Genomic DNA, 16,939 nt, shown 5'->3' with positions numbered 1-16,939 from the left:
TCCCTTCCAGGAGAGTTTAATCAATAAGTTAAAAGTTAGAAAACTCAAAAGTCATTTTACTGTCTTAATTGATTATTCTATCTTCACTTGTACTGATGAGATTGTAAAATGCAATTTGAAGGCTAAATATATCAAACATCTAACCAATTTTCCTTGCCCAGAAAAATCTTTTCTGCATTCTTTTCGTATTGGAAATGAGGAAATTTGGAAATTTACTTGGACAAAAACGCTATTATTAAAAACATTCTATGTTTACCTATATTGATAATTTTGACAATAGTTCAAGGCAAATTGCATTTACTTTCTTTGAAAATGTCAATACATAAATAAATTTAGTTTTTCTTGTCTAAATATGAACAGTACACTGTAACAGCAAAATATTTGCTGCTGATAGGCTGGGCACAGCAGCTCATGCCTATAATCCCAGCACTTTGGAGGCTGAGGTGGGCGAATTGCTTGAGGCCAGGAGTTGGAGACCAGCCTGGGGAATATGGAGAAATCCCGTGTCTACTAAAAATACAAAAATTAGCCGGGCATGGTGACGCACATCTGCAGTTCCAGCTACTCAGGAGGCTGAGGTAAGGTACTGACAATCACCTGAACCCAGGAAGCAGAGGTTGCAGGGAGCCAAGATTGCCCCACTGCACTCCAGCTTGGGTGACAAAACAAGACCTTGTCAAAAAAAAAAAAAAAAAGCAACATTTCAAACATTTGGTGAGCGGTCCTCTGTTTTTAATTTTACAAATATTTGCTTAGAATAGTTTGCTTGGATCCTTTAGATATATTTGTAAAACATAATGCATTTTTAGAAGCAATAGATCACAGAACAAAAATGAACATAAAACTTATTTTCTTGTGTTGAGGCAAAATTAAGGGAGGACAAACATTTCCAGACAATGGGGAGAAAACCTGGTACCTTATACAAGGAACTGCTATTTACGTCCTAGTCGATACTTCTGAGATTGTTTACTCTGCAGGTGAATAGTGCATATTTAAATGCATTTTGCTATTCAATATTAATTAACTCAAGATAATGTAATTCCTAATAGAATCTTTTCAATTCATTACATATTCACAAAAATCCATTTGAACTGTCAAGAAAAATGAGTAATATTGACATAGCTGGACACGAAGGTCAGCGTATGCTAACAAAGTGAGAATGGAGATACTTTCAAGAAAAAGGTTGTCTGCTTTCCTTGACAATTTAGCAAAATACCCAATCTAGTAGTGTAACAAGGAAGCATAGCACTCTGAATCAAGTACCTTACAAAATAGTATTGGTGTGGGTTTGTAACCTTTTTAAATGCTTTTATTGCATCATTCTGCTGTTAATGTTGGTATTTATCCTGAAAGGACAGCCAATCTGTTCCTGTGAGTTCTTTGGCATGTTTGAAGTCAGCAGAAGCACTCTTTCCCGGGCTTTACTGCTTCCTCAGAAGAATGCACAGTGTTTGGAACAAAACCACTTTTAACCCCTTCCCAGCCATCCTGAATACAAATTTCTCCCTTTTTAATAAGTTCATATATGTCTCTTGTCAAGATTGTGAAGGATTCTTCGACATTTGTAGCATCCTTTGCTGAGGTTTCTATATACTTCATTCCACAGTCTGCTGACAGTTTTTCAGCTTCTTCCCTTGTAACTTGACGTTGTGAAGCTAAATCACATTTATGTCCCACTAGCAGGAATACAATCCGAAACGGCTGTACATACATTTTTGCTTCTTCTAGCCAATCTTTCACATGTTCAAAAGATCGTCGGTTAGTAATGTCAAATACTAAAAATCCACCAACTGAGTTGCGGTAATAAGATCGGGTTATTGATCTGAAAAATAAAGAGAAAAAAGGTTGTATAAGGACAACTTGTTCTTTTTCTTCTCCTTCCAACAATCTAGCACCATAATAACATTTGAAGATATCTTAATATGATTTAACTAGAATTTATAAATAAAATATGAGGTATCTCAAGTGAACAAAAATATTCTACAAGACTAATATGCAAGTTTCATACACTGACAGAACACGAAAGTAGTAGTTATTTTTAGATAGACAAATAAGCACTTACATGCTATGTCATCTCGTACTGTCTGATTGTTTTTGCTTTTAAAAATCTGATAGATTGTTACATCGCTGTGGTTAAAAACAAGCATATTGGAAGATTGAGTGAAGGGCACAGGTTGCACAACAAACCAGATCTTAAGAATCTCATTCGTCATAAAATTTAATGAACTCATCTATCAGTTTAGGAAAAAGAAACAAGGGCTGTAGTATGGATTGAATGTCTGTGTCCCTCCCAGATTCTTATGTTGAAATGCTAACCTTAATGTGGTGGTATTAGGATTAGGAGGTGGGGCCTTTGGGGTGTAATTTAGGTCATGAGGGTGGAACCCTCATGAATGGGATCAGTGCGCTTAAAAAAAAAAAAGCCCAGAGAAGGCCGGATGCGGTGGCTCACGCCTGTAATCCCACACTTTTGGAGGCCGAGGTGGGCGGATCATGAGGTCAGAAGATCGAGACCGTCCTGACTAACACGTGAAACCCCATCTGTACTAAAAACACACACACACACACACACAATTAGCCGGGCATGGTGGCGGGTGCCTGTAGTCCCAGCTACTCGGGAGGCTGAGGCAGGAGAACAGCATGAACCCGGGAGGCGGAGCTTGCAATGAGCCGAGATCGTGCAACTGCACTTCAGCCTGGGCGACAGAGAGAGACTCCGTCTCAAAAAAGAAAAAAAAAAAAAAGGATACCCCAGAGAGTGCTGTAGTCCTCTTTCTTTCTACCACGTGAGGATACAAGATGGCTGTCTGCAACCCAGAAGAGGGCCCTCACTGGAACCTGACCATGCTGGCACCATAATCTCCCTGATCATCCACTTACAGCCTCCAAAATTGTGAGAACTACATTTCTGTTGCTTAAATCCCCATTCTGTGGTAATTTGTTATAACAGCCCAAACTCACTAAGACAGCAGACTTGTCACAGTATTAGTTACAGGTACAGTCTTGTGTTACACCTATTCAAGAAACAGGAGACTGTATGGACCTGGGATATGAATCCGAGCTGTGCTAGTGATTCTCTGTATGTCTCTCCAGATCTAGTCTCCATCCTTCTCTATGCCTGAGGAAGCTGTCCTTCACAGAAAGCTTTCCCAAACCCCCTTGCCCTCTGGCTTGCAGGGGGGTTCAGCCAATGGGAGGCGTCGGCTGGAGATCAGAGAGGTCAGAGTATTTATCCCTGTCTTTGCTTCTGCTGGGCTGTGGCTTAGCAGTGGTGGTATTCCTCTGCTTCTAGTCAGGGTTTCTGTTGGGTAGACCCTTTCCTATGGCTACCGCTGTCACCACGTTCCAGTAATACCATTCTCTGTCCTCTCCTCTTCCAATCAGGTGGCTAATGGCTTCCCACTGTTGCTATCTCTGAGTGCTTCACCATCCTTTATTAGTGTCCTCGATGCTGATTGTATCTCTGGAAATAGTCACTTCATTAAACTCTTCTCGGTTAACCTACAATTGTGCCATCTGTTTCCTGGCTGAATCAGAGGCAAGGTGACAAGGCTATACTGTTTTATGTTTCTTGCCCCTCCACATGTTGTTTTATCTATCTGGAATGTCTTCTACCCCTCTTCTGTCTAAGAAACTCCTATTTCTGCTTCAGTAGTCAGCTCAATAATCATACCGTCTGAGCAGCCTTCCCTGCCACTCACCTCTCTCTTAGGTACTCTTCTTATGGTTCCTCTGAACCACTGGCATATTGCCATTATGATATGTTAATTTTCTCGATATGTTGACTGGATTTGCTGTTATGTCAATCATATTGCATGGCAAATGACAGATGCCATAAAATGTTTGTTATAGTGGAGTTTTTTTTTTTTTTTTTGAGACGGAGTCTCACTCTCTCACCCAGGCTGGAGTGCCGTGGCACGATCTCGGCTCACTGCAACCTACGCCTCCTGGGTTCAAGCGATTCTTCTGCCTCAGCCTCCCGAGTAGCTGGGACTACAGGCGCACGCCACCACCCCCAGCTAATTTTTGTATTTTCAGTAGAGAAGGGGTTTCACCATGTTGGCCAGGATGGTCTCGATCTCTTGACCTCGTGATCCACCTGCGTCGGCCTCTCAAAGTGCTGGGATTACAGGTGTGAGTCACTGCGCTCGGCCAATATTGGATTAATTCACCTAATTGGAGAGGGAAAGTGCTAAATGGTGTATAAGCCAGAGATCCCATGCGTCTGTTTCCAGTTTGTCAATGGTCTTTTAGCAAACTCATCTGACCACACGCCTGAGGCACCAAGATCTTTGTGAATGGCCAGTGGGTTATTTGGTACCGTCATACTTTCCTACTTGTCCTCATTGCTGAAATCACAGCTCAGTTCAGTGACCTGATGCCATAAATAGCTTTGTTGTGGGAGTGCAAACCATTTTACCTCCTCTTTTTTTCTATTTCTCCTGCTTCCCTGTTTCTCCTCAGAATTCTTAGTAGAGAGATTCCCAAGTGGCTATTTTTGAAAAACTTTTGTCAAGGACTGTAGTATTATAGAGAAATTGAGTTTTTCACCAACCCGATGCTTAGACTCTAAAAATAAAAAAAGAAAAGAACTTGACAATAAGAAAAAATCTCCCACCATCTTTGGCAGGCTATGAATAATGCAGTTGCTATATTTTAACTTTGAGGCATAACTAATTTGTTATTGTTTTGTCACTCATCTTTATATGTGTGAATTTAGGCAGATGTGCAGTGTCTTAAGATAAATCTAATTATGGCTATGTTCTTAGACTGAAAGCTTGAATTTACTCAGCACCAAGTCTGCATAACTTTTATCCCTCCTATCCATTTAATCTACCATTACTAGAATATTTAAAAAATGCTTTTTGTGGCTGAAAACTCAATGCTGAAATGCTTATATATTACACAGAGGCATGTTTTACACTGTAGGAAATACTATGTTTTCTTTTCTTTTCTTTTTTTTTTTTTGAGACAGAGTTTTTGTTCTGTTGCCCAGGCTGGAATGCAATGGCATGATCTTGGCTCACTGCAACCTCTGCCTCCTAGGTTCAAGCAATTCTCCTGCCTCAGCCTCCCGAGTAGCTGGAATTACAGGCGCCCACCACCTTGCCCAGCTAATTTTTGTATTTTTAGTAGAGACGAGTTTTCACCATGTTGGCCAGACTGGTCTCAAACTCCTGACCTCAGGTGATCCACCAGCCTCAGCCTCCCAAAGTGCTGGGATTACAGGCATGAGCCACCGCACCCGGCCAGGAAGTACTATCTTTTCAAAAACTTATCTTTATTTTCTTTTTAAAATAGGCAACCTTATTAACTGATTGTATTTAATTTTGAAAACACATTTAGAATACACTTGGCAAATCATCCTACAGAATAAAATTATAGCAAAGTATATATAATACACATTATAAAACAACCCTTATTAATAATTAGTTGGGAATAAAAAGACTCAGTGTAACATCTGTCATTTCTATGCAGTAACCTCATTTCTAGTTTCTGTGTGTGGGTCTGTGGGGCTTCAGATTCGAATATAGTTGTTCTGCAGGTAGTGCTTTTCCTAAAACAATTGTGCGCTGCTGCTATCAATCATCTGGGGGAAGAAGCAGGCTTTCAGATGGAAAACTTGAACTGAAAGGCAGGTCTTACAGAGGTGTGGAGGGAGCAGCTATCTTTCTCTTGACTTTCCTCCCGTAAGTTGAGACACTTAGGTCTCTAGAAGTTCTTGAAGGAATCATGAGAAGGTAGGGAACAGACACTAAAAGCACTATGTAGGGAGGCGTCCCTGTAAGGAACTCAAGAGTTGATGATGAATAACAATTCTTTTTAAGCAACACTATCTTGTAGTATGATTCTTTATATCTATTTCCCTCTAGGATTTGAAAGTCTCCCTGAATGGGCCGGGAGCAGTGGCTTTCACCTGAGTAATCCCAGCACTTTGGGAGCCTGAGGTCAGGAATTCGAGACCAATGTGGCGAACATAGTGAAACCTCGTCACTACCAAAAATACAAAAATTAGCCAGCATGGTGGCGTGCTCCTCAAAATACAAAAATTAGCCAGGCATGGTGGCGTGCTACCAAAAATACAAAAATTAGCCAGCGTGGTGGCGTGCTACCAAAAATATAAAAATTAGCCAGGTGTGGTGGCACGTGCCTGTGGTCCCAGCTACTCGGGAGGCTGAGGCAGGACAATTGCTTGAACCCAGTAGGTGGAATTTGCAGTGAGCTGAGATCACGTCACTGCACTCCAGCCTGGGCAACAGAGACTCTGTCTCAAAAAAAAAAAAAAAAAGAAAAAGAAAAAAAAAAAAGAAAGAAAAAGAAAAAAAAAGTCTCCCTGAACTAATGGATGATTTAAGGGAAGGCAAAAAGTTGTGGGGTTGGGGAATGGAGGGAAGAAAAGAAGAACAGAAGCAAGGAAGGAAGAGAGAAATAAATGGCGTGGATTCTAATCTGGTCTCTTGTGTTATGAGGGAATGAAGAGGTGAGACTATTCTCTGGCAAGAATGATAAAGCAGACACAAAACTCCTAAATACAGTGTGAGGGTGATGTGATGATGGGGAAGGTGAATTTTGGAGGAGAGGGATTGAGGTTATAAGCTCCTAGCAGTCCCTTGTCCCTCTCAAGTGGAAGATCTGGTTTTAATTATTAAAAAAAGCTGCTGGTTCTTTCATACTTTGAAGGCTACACTATCAGCAAATCTTATCCCATTGCCAGAGGAGCAGTCTCCTCTCCTTGCCTTAACTGAAAACTGCTGGTCCCTGAGAACACTGTTTCCCTGCAGCACACTCACATTGCCCATTCTCTAGGATCAGGAGGAGATGGCTCCTGTTTCCCCAGTGCAACTTCCTGATAATTATTCTTTCCCAACCCCTGTTGTAAAAAAAATCCCTGCTCCTTTGAGGCTTATGCCATCTGGCTCTATCATCTGCTGTCATCTGCCAACTGCTTGGTCATTCTCCATGTACTAAAGATTTTAGCACTTTGTTTTTCTTTCTGTTTCAATTCCTGTCATTCTGCTTACTGATTTCAACATCCATTTGGATGAGCTGCCTGGTGTCACTTCTCAAATTCCTGGACTTCCTCATCTCTGATAAACCTTTCTCTCTATTCTTCCTTTCTTATCTATTTTTTTCATCAGAAGTATTAATTACTTCCAAAATTGGAAATTTACACAGTCCACTAAAAATATCAAAACCTCATAGCCTGCCAGCCTGTCTATTCTTTTTTACTGTGGTGATTCTTTAATTTCATCAAGATTTGTAATCCACTGACTAACTCTGTCACTTTCTACCCACTAATACTCTCCTATCTTTGCCTTCTTCCATATCTTGAGTTCAATGAGACATCATTATAATTGTTCTCTTGGAAATATCTCAATTTCCAAGCCCCTATCCCTCTGTCATATTCATCTGGGAAACCTCTATCTCAGGATCAGTCCAGCCTGCAGCTGAATGTTTCTGGGGAAAATCACTCAACCAGGCAGGCTGGTGTCACTATGAATTAATTATAACCAATCCCAAGTGGGCACTCAACACTGGCAAGGAATACTGCTAATATCAGGAGAAACTCTTCCTTTTTTCTTCACATTTATGCTTCTGCTATAGGAAGAAATGGAAGTTCCATTCAATCTTCCTCTCCCCATAAAAGAGAACTGGAGGCACACTTTAACCCTCTTCCTAATCACTCCATAGAAGGACAAATGGCTGCTCTGTTTGGCTAGAGTCTGTTTCTTAGGCTGTGGGCAGGATCATTGTGTGTTCAAGATCAGTATTCTTGTATAGCATCCTTTTCCCTCCTTTCCTCTTTCTGGATCCATGCTACTGGCTTGCTGATTATCAGAGGCATGCAGGTGCCATGTCAATACTGCTCACTGTTGAATATCAATGGTTTTCAAGTAACCTAGCACATAGTGGGCACCCAGTGCACCTTAGTGAATGAATGAATGGTTGATTGGTCTAAGCCACATACATAGCTGTTGTGAAAACAGGAGAAGTATCAGAGAGAGTGAGGAAGTTTGAGGGAAAGAGATACTAGCAGTGCAAAAAAAGAAACGTGCCCAACATTATATCTATTACTGGTGTGGTCTTATGTTCTCACACTGAGGTCATTGAGTTGCTATGAGCATTATCAGTGTTGGAGGGGGTAGATAAGTTATATATTCAGAAATACATGTATCCTAAAGATATATCCAATGAAAATACAGTAGCCAGCAATCTCTGTGAAGCTTCTTGGGGGAAGGGAGCCCTTTAATCAGGGGTATGTTGATGAAACCTCTCCAAAGAAGAAAAGTTACCATATCTTATACCCCCTACCAAGAAAAAAAAAGCCTAATACTTGGTGAACTATTTTTATTTTTTAAATTTTTTTGTTATTTTTTTCTGAGATGGAGTTTCACTCTTGTTGCCCAGGCTGGGTACAATGGTGTGATCTCGGCTCCCCACAACCTCTGCCTCCCAGGTTCAAGAGATTCTCCTGCCTCAGCCTCCTGAGTAGCGGGGATTATAGGTATGCACCACCACACCTGGCTAATTTTGTATTTTTAGTAGAGATGGGGTTTCTCCATGTTGGTCAGGCTGGTCTCGAACTCCCGACCTCCGGCGATCCACCTGCCTCGGCCTCCCAAAGTGCTAGGATTACAGGTGTGAGCCACACGCCCAGCAAGTGAACCTTTTTTAATTTCGGAGGAAACATCATCAGTATAATGTGCCTATCTGATCCATTAAGTGGGAAACCCCAAAGCCTGCTAGCTTTGATAGAGCTGAAAGCAAGAGAAGTCCCTTTGGCTGGTCCAAGCTACAATGCAAGCGACATCGCCATTTGGCCCATGGTTCATCAGATCTAATGATACCTGCCTGAAGTACCTCTAGTAGCCTGGAATGCTCCATCAGGCCCAGGAAGCCTCCACTGGACAATTACAGAAGTGGCATGCTTTTGGCCGGGTGCGGTGGCTCACGCCTGTAATCCCAGCACTTTGGGAGGCTGAGGCAGGTGGATCATGAGGTCAGGAGATTGAGACCATCCTGGCTAACATGGTGAAACTCTGTCTCTACTAAAAATACAAAAAAATTAGCTGGGTGTGGTGGCAGGCACCTGTAGTCCCAGCTACTCGAGAGGCTGAGGCAGGAGAATGGCATGAACCCAGGAGGCAGAGCTTGCAGTGAGCCTAGATCATGCCATTGCACTCCAGCCTGGGCAACAGAACGAGACTCCATCTCAAAAAAAAAAAAAAAAAAAGCATGTTTTCTTTGTCATATACTATTATACTTTTGAAAAATAATTCTTTGCTTATAACTTGGCTTTGATAGAGACTATATGCCTGATGGTGGAACACCAAGTGACTGTGCAATCTGAATGTCCATCATGAGCTGGGTGTTCTGATTCACCAGGCTGGAGCTTTATCACCAAAGAGAGGTTGCATATATAGGAAGGAATATGGAGTGGGACCTGAATGGACCTGGAATAACAAAGTTCACAGACTGAGCACATCTATTCTTACAGCACCCTCTCAACTCATGGCCTTATCTGGATTTCCCTATAATAATAGAGGAAAAAAAATTCAAGTCTGCCTTACAAATGGCTCTAAACAATATGCTAGCATCAGTAAGCCCCACTCAATGGAGAACTTGAAGGTCAGTGAAAAAGTTCCATTTGTGGAACCTCTAGTGCTACATCTCACTGTCTGCTTTTTCCAGAGGAAGAGATGGAGAGATGTAGGTAAAGATCCACACCAATTCATGAGCAGACATGAAGGGTTTGGCATGTTGGGTAAAAAACAAGATCGGGGGCTGGTAATTAGCGGGTTTGAGGAAGAGGTCTGTTGATGAGTCTAGAGTATGTGCATACTTGTATCTTATGTAAATGGCCACCAAAAGCCCCCTCCATGAAAAAATTTTCATAATCAATGGAACAAAATGTTCTGTCCTACAATTATCAATCAGTATTTTTATCCTACTTTGAACTCATGGTAGGGAGATGGAGGCTGTACCTGGGCTCAATAGACTTAATCTTACCTAGGTTGGCCTGAACTGTTATTGCTTATTGCTTACCACCCAATTTTCCAGCAGCTACTGACATCCTGAATATGGTACCATACTCTGGTGGACCATCATGGAGGGGACACAGATATGTCCTCATTGTAATATATTCAATCTGGATTTAGGCCATGCTAGTACCACCATCCATGAACATACAGAATGTCTTATACATAGTCCTGCTATCCTACACATTGCCACAGATCAAGTAATTCACTTAACAGTGGTGGAGATAGGGAAATGGAATGATGCCATGGGATTCATTGATCATATCACACCACTATCACCTAGAGGCATCTGGCCCTATAAAACTGTGAAATGGGTTATTAAGAGGTAGGTATGCCCATTTCCAGGAGATGACACCTTGTAAGATTTTAGCATAATCCTTCGGGATGTCTATGTTCTAAATTAGTGAGCAAGATAGTAGGTGGTATTTTTTCCCCATAAACAGAAGCTGTGGTATGGGAAGCAAAGGGTGAAAATAGGGTGATGGTGCCTCTCACAATTCCACTTAATGAGTCACTAAAATTTTTTGTTGCATCTAATCCCTGTGACTCTGAACTTTGCTGATATAAAGGTTTTAGTATTCAAGGGAGAAATGCTTTCACTAGAAAACCCCGTGATGCTTCTACTGAATTAGCAGCTGAAGCTGCCGACTGGCCATTTGGAGCTTCTTATGGCAGGGGGTGAGCAGGCAGAAAGGGGGCAACAGCATCATGGGGACCACACTGGCTTCCTGCAGTTCTTACTGCCCAGACTCCTGGGATCTTTTGATTCATTCCAAGCCTGGTCCTCCACCTTCCCATCAAGTCTCTGCACCTCAAACATGCTTCTACTAACTCTCTTTTCTGAATAAGGCTCTCAAGCTCGTTTTGTTGCAGGCAACCAAGGACCTGACCGATAGAGTCAACATCAACTTTGTAAGAAAAAAATGGTACAAAACAAGCTCACAAATCTCTTATATCTTTCAACATAGTTTTATAAGACTGAAGTTCAGTTTTTAAAAAAAACTGTAGTGAAGGACACATAGCATGAGATCTAGCCTCTTAACAATTTGTAAGTGTACAGTGAAGTGTACAGCATTGTTAATTATACGTGCCAAGGTGTACAGTAGATCTTTAGAAATTTCTCATCTTGCATGACTAAAATCCTATCCCTAAGAACAGCAACTTCCCATTTCCCCAGCCCACAGCCTCCAAGAACCATCATTCCACTTTCTGCTTTTGTGAGTTTTGACTATTTTAGATACCTCATGTATAGGTGGAATCACACAGTATTTGTCCTCTGACTGGCTTGTTTTATTTTTTATTTTTATTTATTTTTTTGAGACAGAGTCTCACTCTGTCGCCAGGCTGGAGTGCAATGGCGCGATCTCGGCTCACTGCAACATGCACCTCCCAGGTTCAAGTGATTCTCCTGCCTCAGCCTCCTGAGTAGCTGGGACTACAGGCACACACCACCACGCCCAGCTAATTTTTTTTGTAGTTTTAGTAGAGATGGGGTTTCACCATATTGGCCAGGATGGTCTTGATCTCTTGACCTCATGATCTGCCCGCCTCAGCCTCCCACAGTGCTGGGATTACAGGTGTGAGTCACAGCACCTGGTCTTTTTTATTTTTATTTTTGAGATGGAGTTTTACTCTTGTTGCTCAGGCTGGAATGCAATAGCGCAGTCTCAGTTTACTGCAACCTCCACCTCCTGGGTTCAAGTGATCCTCCTGCCTCAGCCTCCCAAGCAGCTGGGATTACAGGCGTGCGCCACTACATCCAGCTAATTTCTGTATTTTTTGTAGAGACGGAGTTTCACATGTTGGCCAGGCTGGTCTCAAACTCTTGACTTCAGGTGATCTGCCCACCTTGGCTTCCCAAAGTGCTGGGATTATAGGCATGAGCCACCATGCCTGGCCTGACTGGCTTATTTTACTTAGCACAGTGTCCTCAAGGTCCATCCATGTTGTAGCCTATGACAGAATTTCCTTCTACTCAATGGAATAATGTTCCATTTTATGTATATGCCATACTTGCTTTATTCATCCACAAGGTTCATTCTTATACATATTTGCTTTAGCATAATGAGACAAAGTGGTTGCTTTGTTTATATAAACATTTTTAACTGCTTGATTTTCCTCTATTTAATTATTTTTCCTAAAATAATAAATAGACAAGGGATTATTTGACAGCACTGGAGTTTCTTTTTTTTTTTTTTTTTTTTTTTTTTTTTGAGACGGAGTCTCGCTCTGTCGCCCGGCTGGAGTGCAGTGGCCGGATCTCAGCTCACTGCAAGCTCCGCCTCCCGGGTTCCCGCCATTCTCCTGCCTCAGCCTCCCGAGTAGCTGGGACTACAGGCGCCCGCCACCTCGCCTGGCTAGTTTTTTGTATTTTTTAGTAGAGACGGGGTTTCACAGTGTTAGCCAGGATGGTCTCGATCTCCTGACCTCGTGATCCGCCCATCTCGGCCTCCCAAAGTGCTGGGATTACAGGCTTGAGCCACCGCGCCCGGCCGACAGCACTGGAGTTTCATACATTTACAAAGAATTACTTAATATATGATTAATGCAATCAAATGTGAATGATATGTTGGGGAATTTGGAATTTTACACAAATGACATGATTGCTGAGGTTCTAAAAAATGTAAATGATATCTCAGAGTAAACAGTTGTCTAGTTTCCTAAAAGGCACTGAAGATAAGATGCTGTTGTTAAATGAAGGCCAAAACTCCAGAGGTCCTGGACTGCTCAAGATTATTTTTAGTAGATGCCAGACACAGTGGCTCACACCTATAATCCCAGTGCTTTGGGAGTCCGAGGTGGGAGGATAGCTTGAACTCAGGAGTCCAAGTTTGCAGTGAACTATGACTGCGCCCCTGCACTTCAGCCTGGGTGACAGATTGAGACCCTATTTCAAAAAAAAAAAAAAAAAAATCTGAAAATGGCAACATTATATAGATCTTCTGTGTTATTATCATGAAATTTGTTGGATATGTACAGGCCTCTTAAAAAAGCAACAAAATAGTAAGCACTTGCTGACTTACTTAGGTAAAATGAACCAGATGTTCCCACCCCGGAAATGCCCTTCTTGTGGCTTTGCCAATTGTAAAATAGGCATTTAGAGGACAAAAGTACTTTGATGCCAGAATCTCTTGGCATCAAGTAGCCTGTGAATGCATTAGCCTTGTGGGTGCTTGTTTTTCAGCATGACATTACATTCCTACTGCCCTTCTGGGAACAGTCATTGTGTTGATGCTTTATTTTATTTGCTTCACTTGCCTTGTGGCCGTCAGCACTGTTTTCAAGAAGCTAAAACACAAGCCTCCCTACTCCTTTGATTATTATTGACTCTAACAGTCCCCGCTCTCGTCTAAGATTCTGAAACTTGGCACTTGTAACTTACAATATTCTTTCTTCGTACAAACAATCTTAAGATTCCTTTTCTTTGTGTAATTCCAGGGTCTTTCCATCAAAAATCAAGTCTGTGGTTGTAGAGGCCATATGTATACTGACAAGACGTAATGGGTCATATTTCCCATTTGAATGCATGAATCAATTCCCCTATGGCTACCTTTTATTTTTCTTCCATGACAGATAATCATTTTATGATAGTGATGCTTTCTTACTGTCCCTAGGACTCTGTTCAGCCTTTACACTCTGTTTTCCTCTGTAGCAATTAATACATTCTGACATCCTATATAAATTTTACAGTTTATCTGGTTATAACCCGATTAGAAGATAAGCTCTATGAGAGCAAGGATTTTGTCTTTTTTTTTTTTTTTGAGACAGGGTCTTGCTCTGTGGCCCAGTCTGGAGTGCAGTGGTATGATCTTGGCTCACTGCAACCTTTGCCTCCCAGGCTCAACTGATCCTCCCACTTCAGCATCCCAGTAGCTGGGATTACAGGCGCCTGCCACCTTGCCTAGCTAATTTTTGTATTTTTTTCGTAGAAACGAAGTTTCGCCATGTTGCCCAGGCTGGTCTTGAACTCCTGAGCTCAAGTGATCTGCCCACCTTGGTGTCCCAAAGTGCTGGGATTACAGGCATGAGCCACCACGCCCAGCCTTTTTTTCTTTTTTAAACGTTGTATCCCTAGTGTTTAAAACTGAACTGGGCATGCATGAGTCCTACCACTATTTGTAAATGAATAAATAAACAACTGAATACATTCATACCTCATTAGCTTGTGCCCAGGCAGCATTCAAATGCTGAGGAAATGGGAGAATAAAAGAGAAATATAAAAAAAGTTTATTTCTTTTCAATACTTATAGTAGAGATTTATAAAGTCAAAAGGGGAGAAATGGGCTGAAAATTGCACACTCTATACACATATAGGTGAAATCATCCACATTTTCTAAAGAACGAATGCATTTAAATGGGTAGTAATTCAAATTGTACTTTGCAGTGGATTCTGGAAGGCAGAACAAGTTATGTGTGAAAATGGAAATAATTTATTTGGAAATCAATGAGAAATGTTTCTAGCTTCACTAATTGTCTTCAAGGTGTTAATGAAAGGATGCTTATTTTCTATTTGATATGGTACCAGAAAGTGTATAAAAGACTTCGGCACTTATTCCAGTGCTTTCTGGTATCCTTTTGCAGAACAATAATGAGACAATGACCAGCTTCTCAAGATTATTTTATATTCCATATAACACAGTGGATTATGTGATCTAACATAATGAAAGGATATGTTTTCTTGGCTTGTAATTCTCCCACCATTTCTATGACTGCTGTTTGTTTCCATATGACTTTTTCTATATGGCTTTGTTTCATATGATTTCATGTATCTTTCCACATCCTGGAATTTGTAACTGATGTGAATCCTTTTCTCATTTCATTTTACTTCTGAAATTATTCAGCTTTTATTTTCAAGTCATTTAAACATCATTCGTTTCATTCTTTTGTCTTTTTTTTTTTTTTTTTTAGATGGAGTCTCGCTCTGTCACCAGGCTGGAGTACAGTGATGCGATCTCAGCTCACTGCAACCTCCACCTCCCAGGTTCAAGCAATTCTCCTGCCTCAGCCTCCTGAGTAGCTGGGATTACAGGCACGTGCCACCACACCCAGCTAATTTTTGTATTTCTTTGTAGAGATGGAGTTTCACCATGTTGCCCAGGCTAGTCTCAAACTCCTGGGCTCAAGCAATCGGCCTGCCTCGGCCTCCCAAAGTGCTAGGATTACAGGCGTGAGCCATCGGCCTCGTCCCAAATTCTTTAATGCTCTTCCTATTGAGAATTGGGTTGTTTGTTACTGTAGCATAACCTGGCCCATCTTGACTAATATGCAAGATAATTAACTGGAAGGAAAAGTTGTGCAGGAAAGGGAAAGAAAGTCATAGTGTACTCCAGGGCTCAACAATGAAAAGTATCTACATGGTCAGAGTAACCTAAGGGCTAAGAAATGAACTTACTAAAATTATGGTGTAACAATATTGACAAGTTGGGGGAATGGGAACAGTGAGGATATATGGTAAGTGTACAGATAACATAAAAACACAAACTTTAGCTGGGCGCGGTGGCTCATGCCTGTAATCCCAGCACTTTGGGAGGCTGAGGCAGGCGGATCACAAGGTCAAGAAATCAAGACCATCCTGGCCAACATGTAGTCCCAGCTACCTGTAGTCCCACCTACTCGGGAGGCTGAGGTGGGAAAATCACCTGAGCCCGGAAAGGTTGAGGCTGCAGTGAGCTGAGATCACACTACTGCACTCCAGCCTGGGGGATGGGCGAAGACTGAGAATCCCTTTAGGCTGGGGGCGGTGGGTGTGGGGGGCAGTACAGGGTGAAAGCTGTGCTTTAAAATCACCACATGCAACTTCTGCTCAAATCCCCTGGCCAGAACTACTCACATGACTCTGCCTAAGTGCAATGAGGAAGGGAAATATAATCCTCCCATGTGTCCAGAAAAAAAAGAAGCATTAGACATGAATGAACACTAAATGTCCCTACCACACCGTCTTTTTCTTGTTTTCTCCTTTTTGCTAAATTTTCCATGTACTTCTCAATAATTCAATCTTAAACTCTGCCAGTTGCCTTATTGTAAGAAGTTTATTTCCATTAGCTTTTCTATCAATTTCATCTTCCTGAGGTCTCTCCTACAACCTTCTGCCCTGCTCCAATCTGGCATGGCTGTCCTTGGTATCTGCAGCACACACATGATCCTAAGATCTCCCTTCACCATCTTCCTGGGGAGTTCCCTTGCCTTTCTTCAGAGGTGGAACTGTTCCTTCTACCCCATGTCCTCTTCACCCCTGGTTTACTTGTGTGTGTGAACGTGTGTATGTAGCACATCTTCAAGTAGCTTCCTTAAAAAAAGCTGCATGAAGTAATATTTTGAAATCTTGCATATTGATTTATTCTGCTCTCACAGTTAGTGCTAATATGGCAAGACAGAGAATTCGCTCAGATTTTTATTCTTTTTTTTTTTTCCAGTTGATGCTATTTCTTTCTCAAAAATTTGAAGTCATTTCTCCACTGCCTTTCAGTTTCCACTGTTGTTTTTGGAAAGTCTCAAGCAAATCTGATTCCGGATCGATCTTTTTTTTAATGTGTCGTGTTTTTTCTCTCTGGAAGTTTGTAGGAACTTGTCTGTGGTTCCAGTGCTCTGAAATTTCCTAATGACTGCCTTAGCGTTTCTACTTTCATCTATTGTGTTGGGCCATTCTAATCTGAAAACTCAGGTCCCTACATTTTAGAAAACTTTCTTGAATTGCTTTACTAATTATTTCTCTCCTCTGTTTTTTCTCTTCTATCTTTCCAGAATGCCTAATATTTGCATATTGAACGTTTTGGATTATAGTCCTTCATTGTTTTTAAAAAAAAATCATCTTGGTGGGGTGCAGTGGCTCACGCCTGTAATCCCAGCACGTTGGGAGGCCGGGCCGAGGTGGGTGGATCACGAGGTCAGGAGATCAAGAC

General features: G+C 41.6%; 1 protein-coding gene across 1 annotated transcript in view; it reads right to left on the bottom strand.

Moving 5' to 3' along the window:
- Nucleotides 1–280: 280 nt before the first annotated feature.
- RAB39A (RAB39A, member RAS oncogene family) overlaps nt 281–16,939 on the bottom strand; it is a 34,941-nt gene continuing 18,282 nt past the window's right edge. Inside the window, exon 2 of the mRNA XM_033205640.1 lies at nt 281–1,822. Within this exon, the coding sequence (XP_033061531.1) occupies nt 1,396–1,822 (427 nt within the window). The 3' untranslated portion in view covers nt 281–1,395. The remainder of the gene's footprint in view (nt 1,823–16,939) is intronic.

This window comes from Trachypithecus francoisi, unplaced genomic scaffold (assembly GCF_009764315.1).
Source record: "Trachypithecus francoisi isolate TF-2019V2 unplaced genomic scaffold, Tfra_2.0 Lachesis_group8, whole genome shotgun sequence".
In the NCBI taxonomy this organism is placed as follows: domain Eukaryota; kingdom Metazoa; phylum Chordata; class Mammalia; order Primates; family Cercopithecidae; genus Trachypithecus; species Trachypithecus francoisi.
This window is presented reverse-complemented; position numbering and strand designations above follow the sequence as displayed.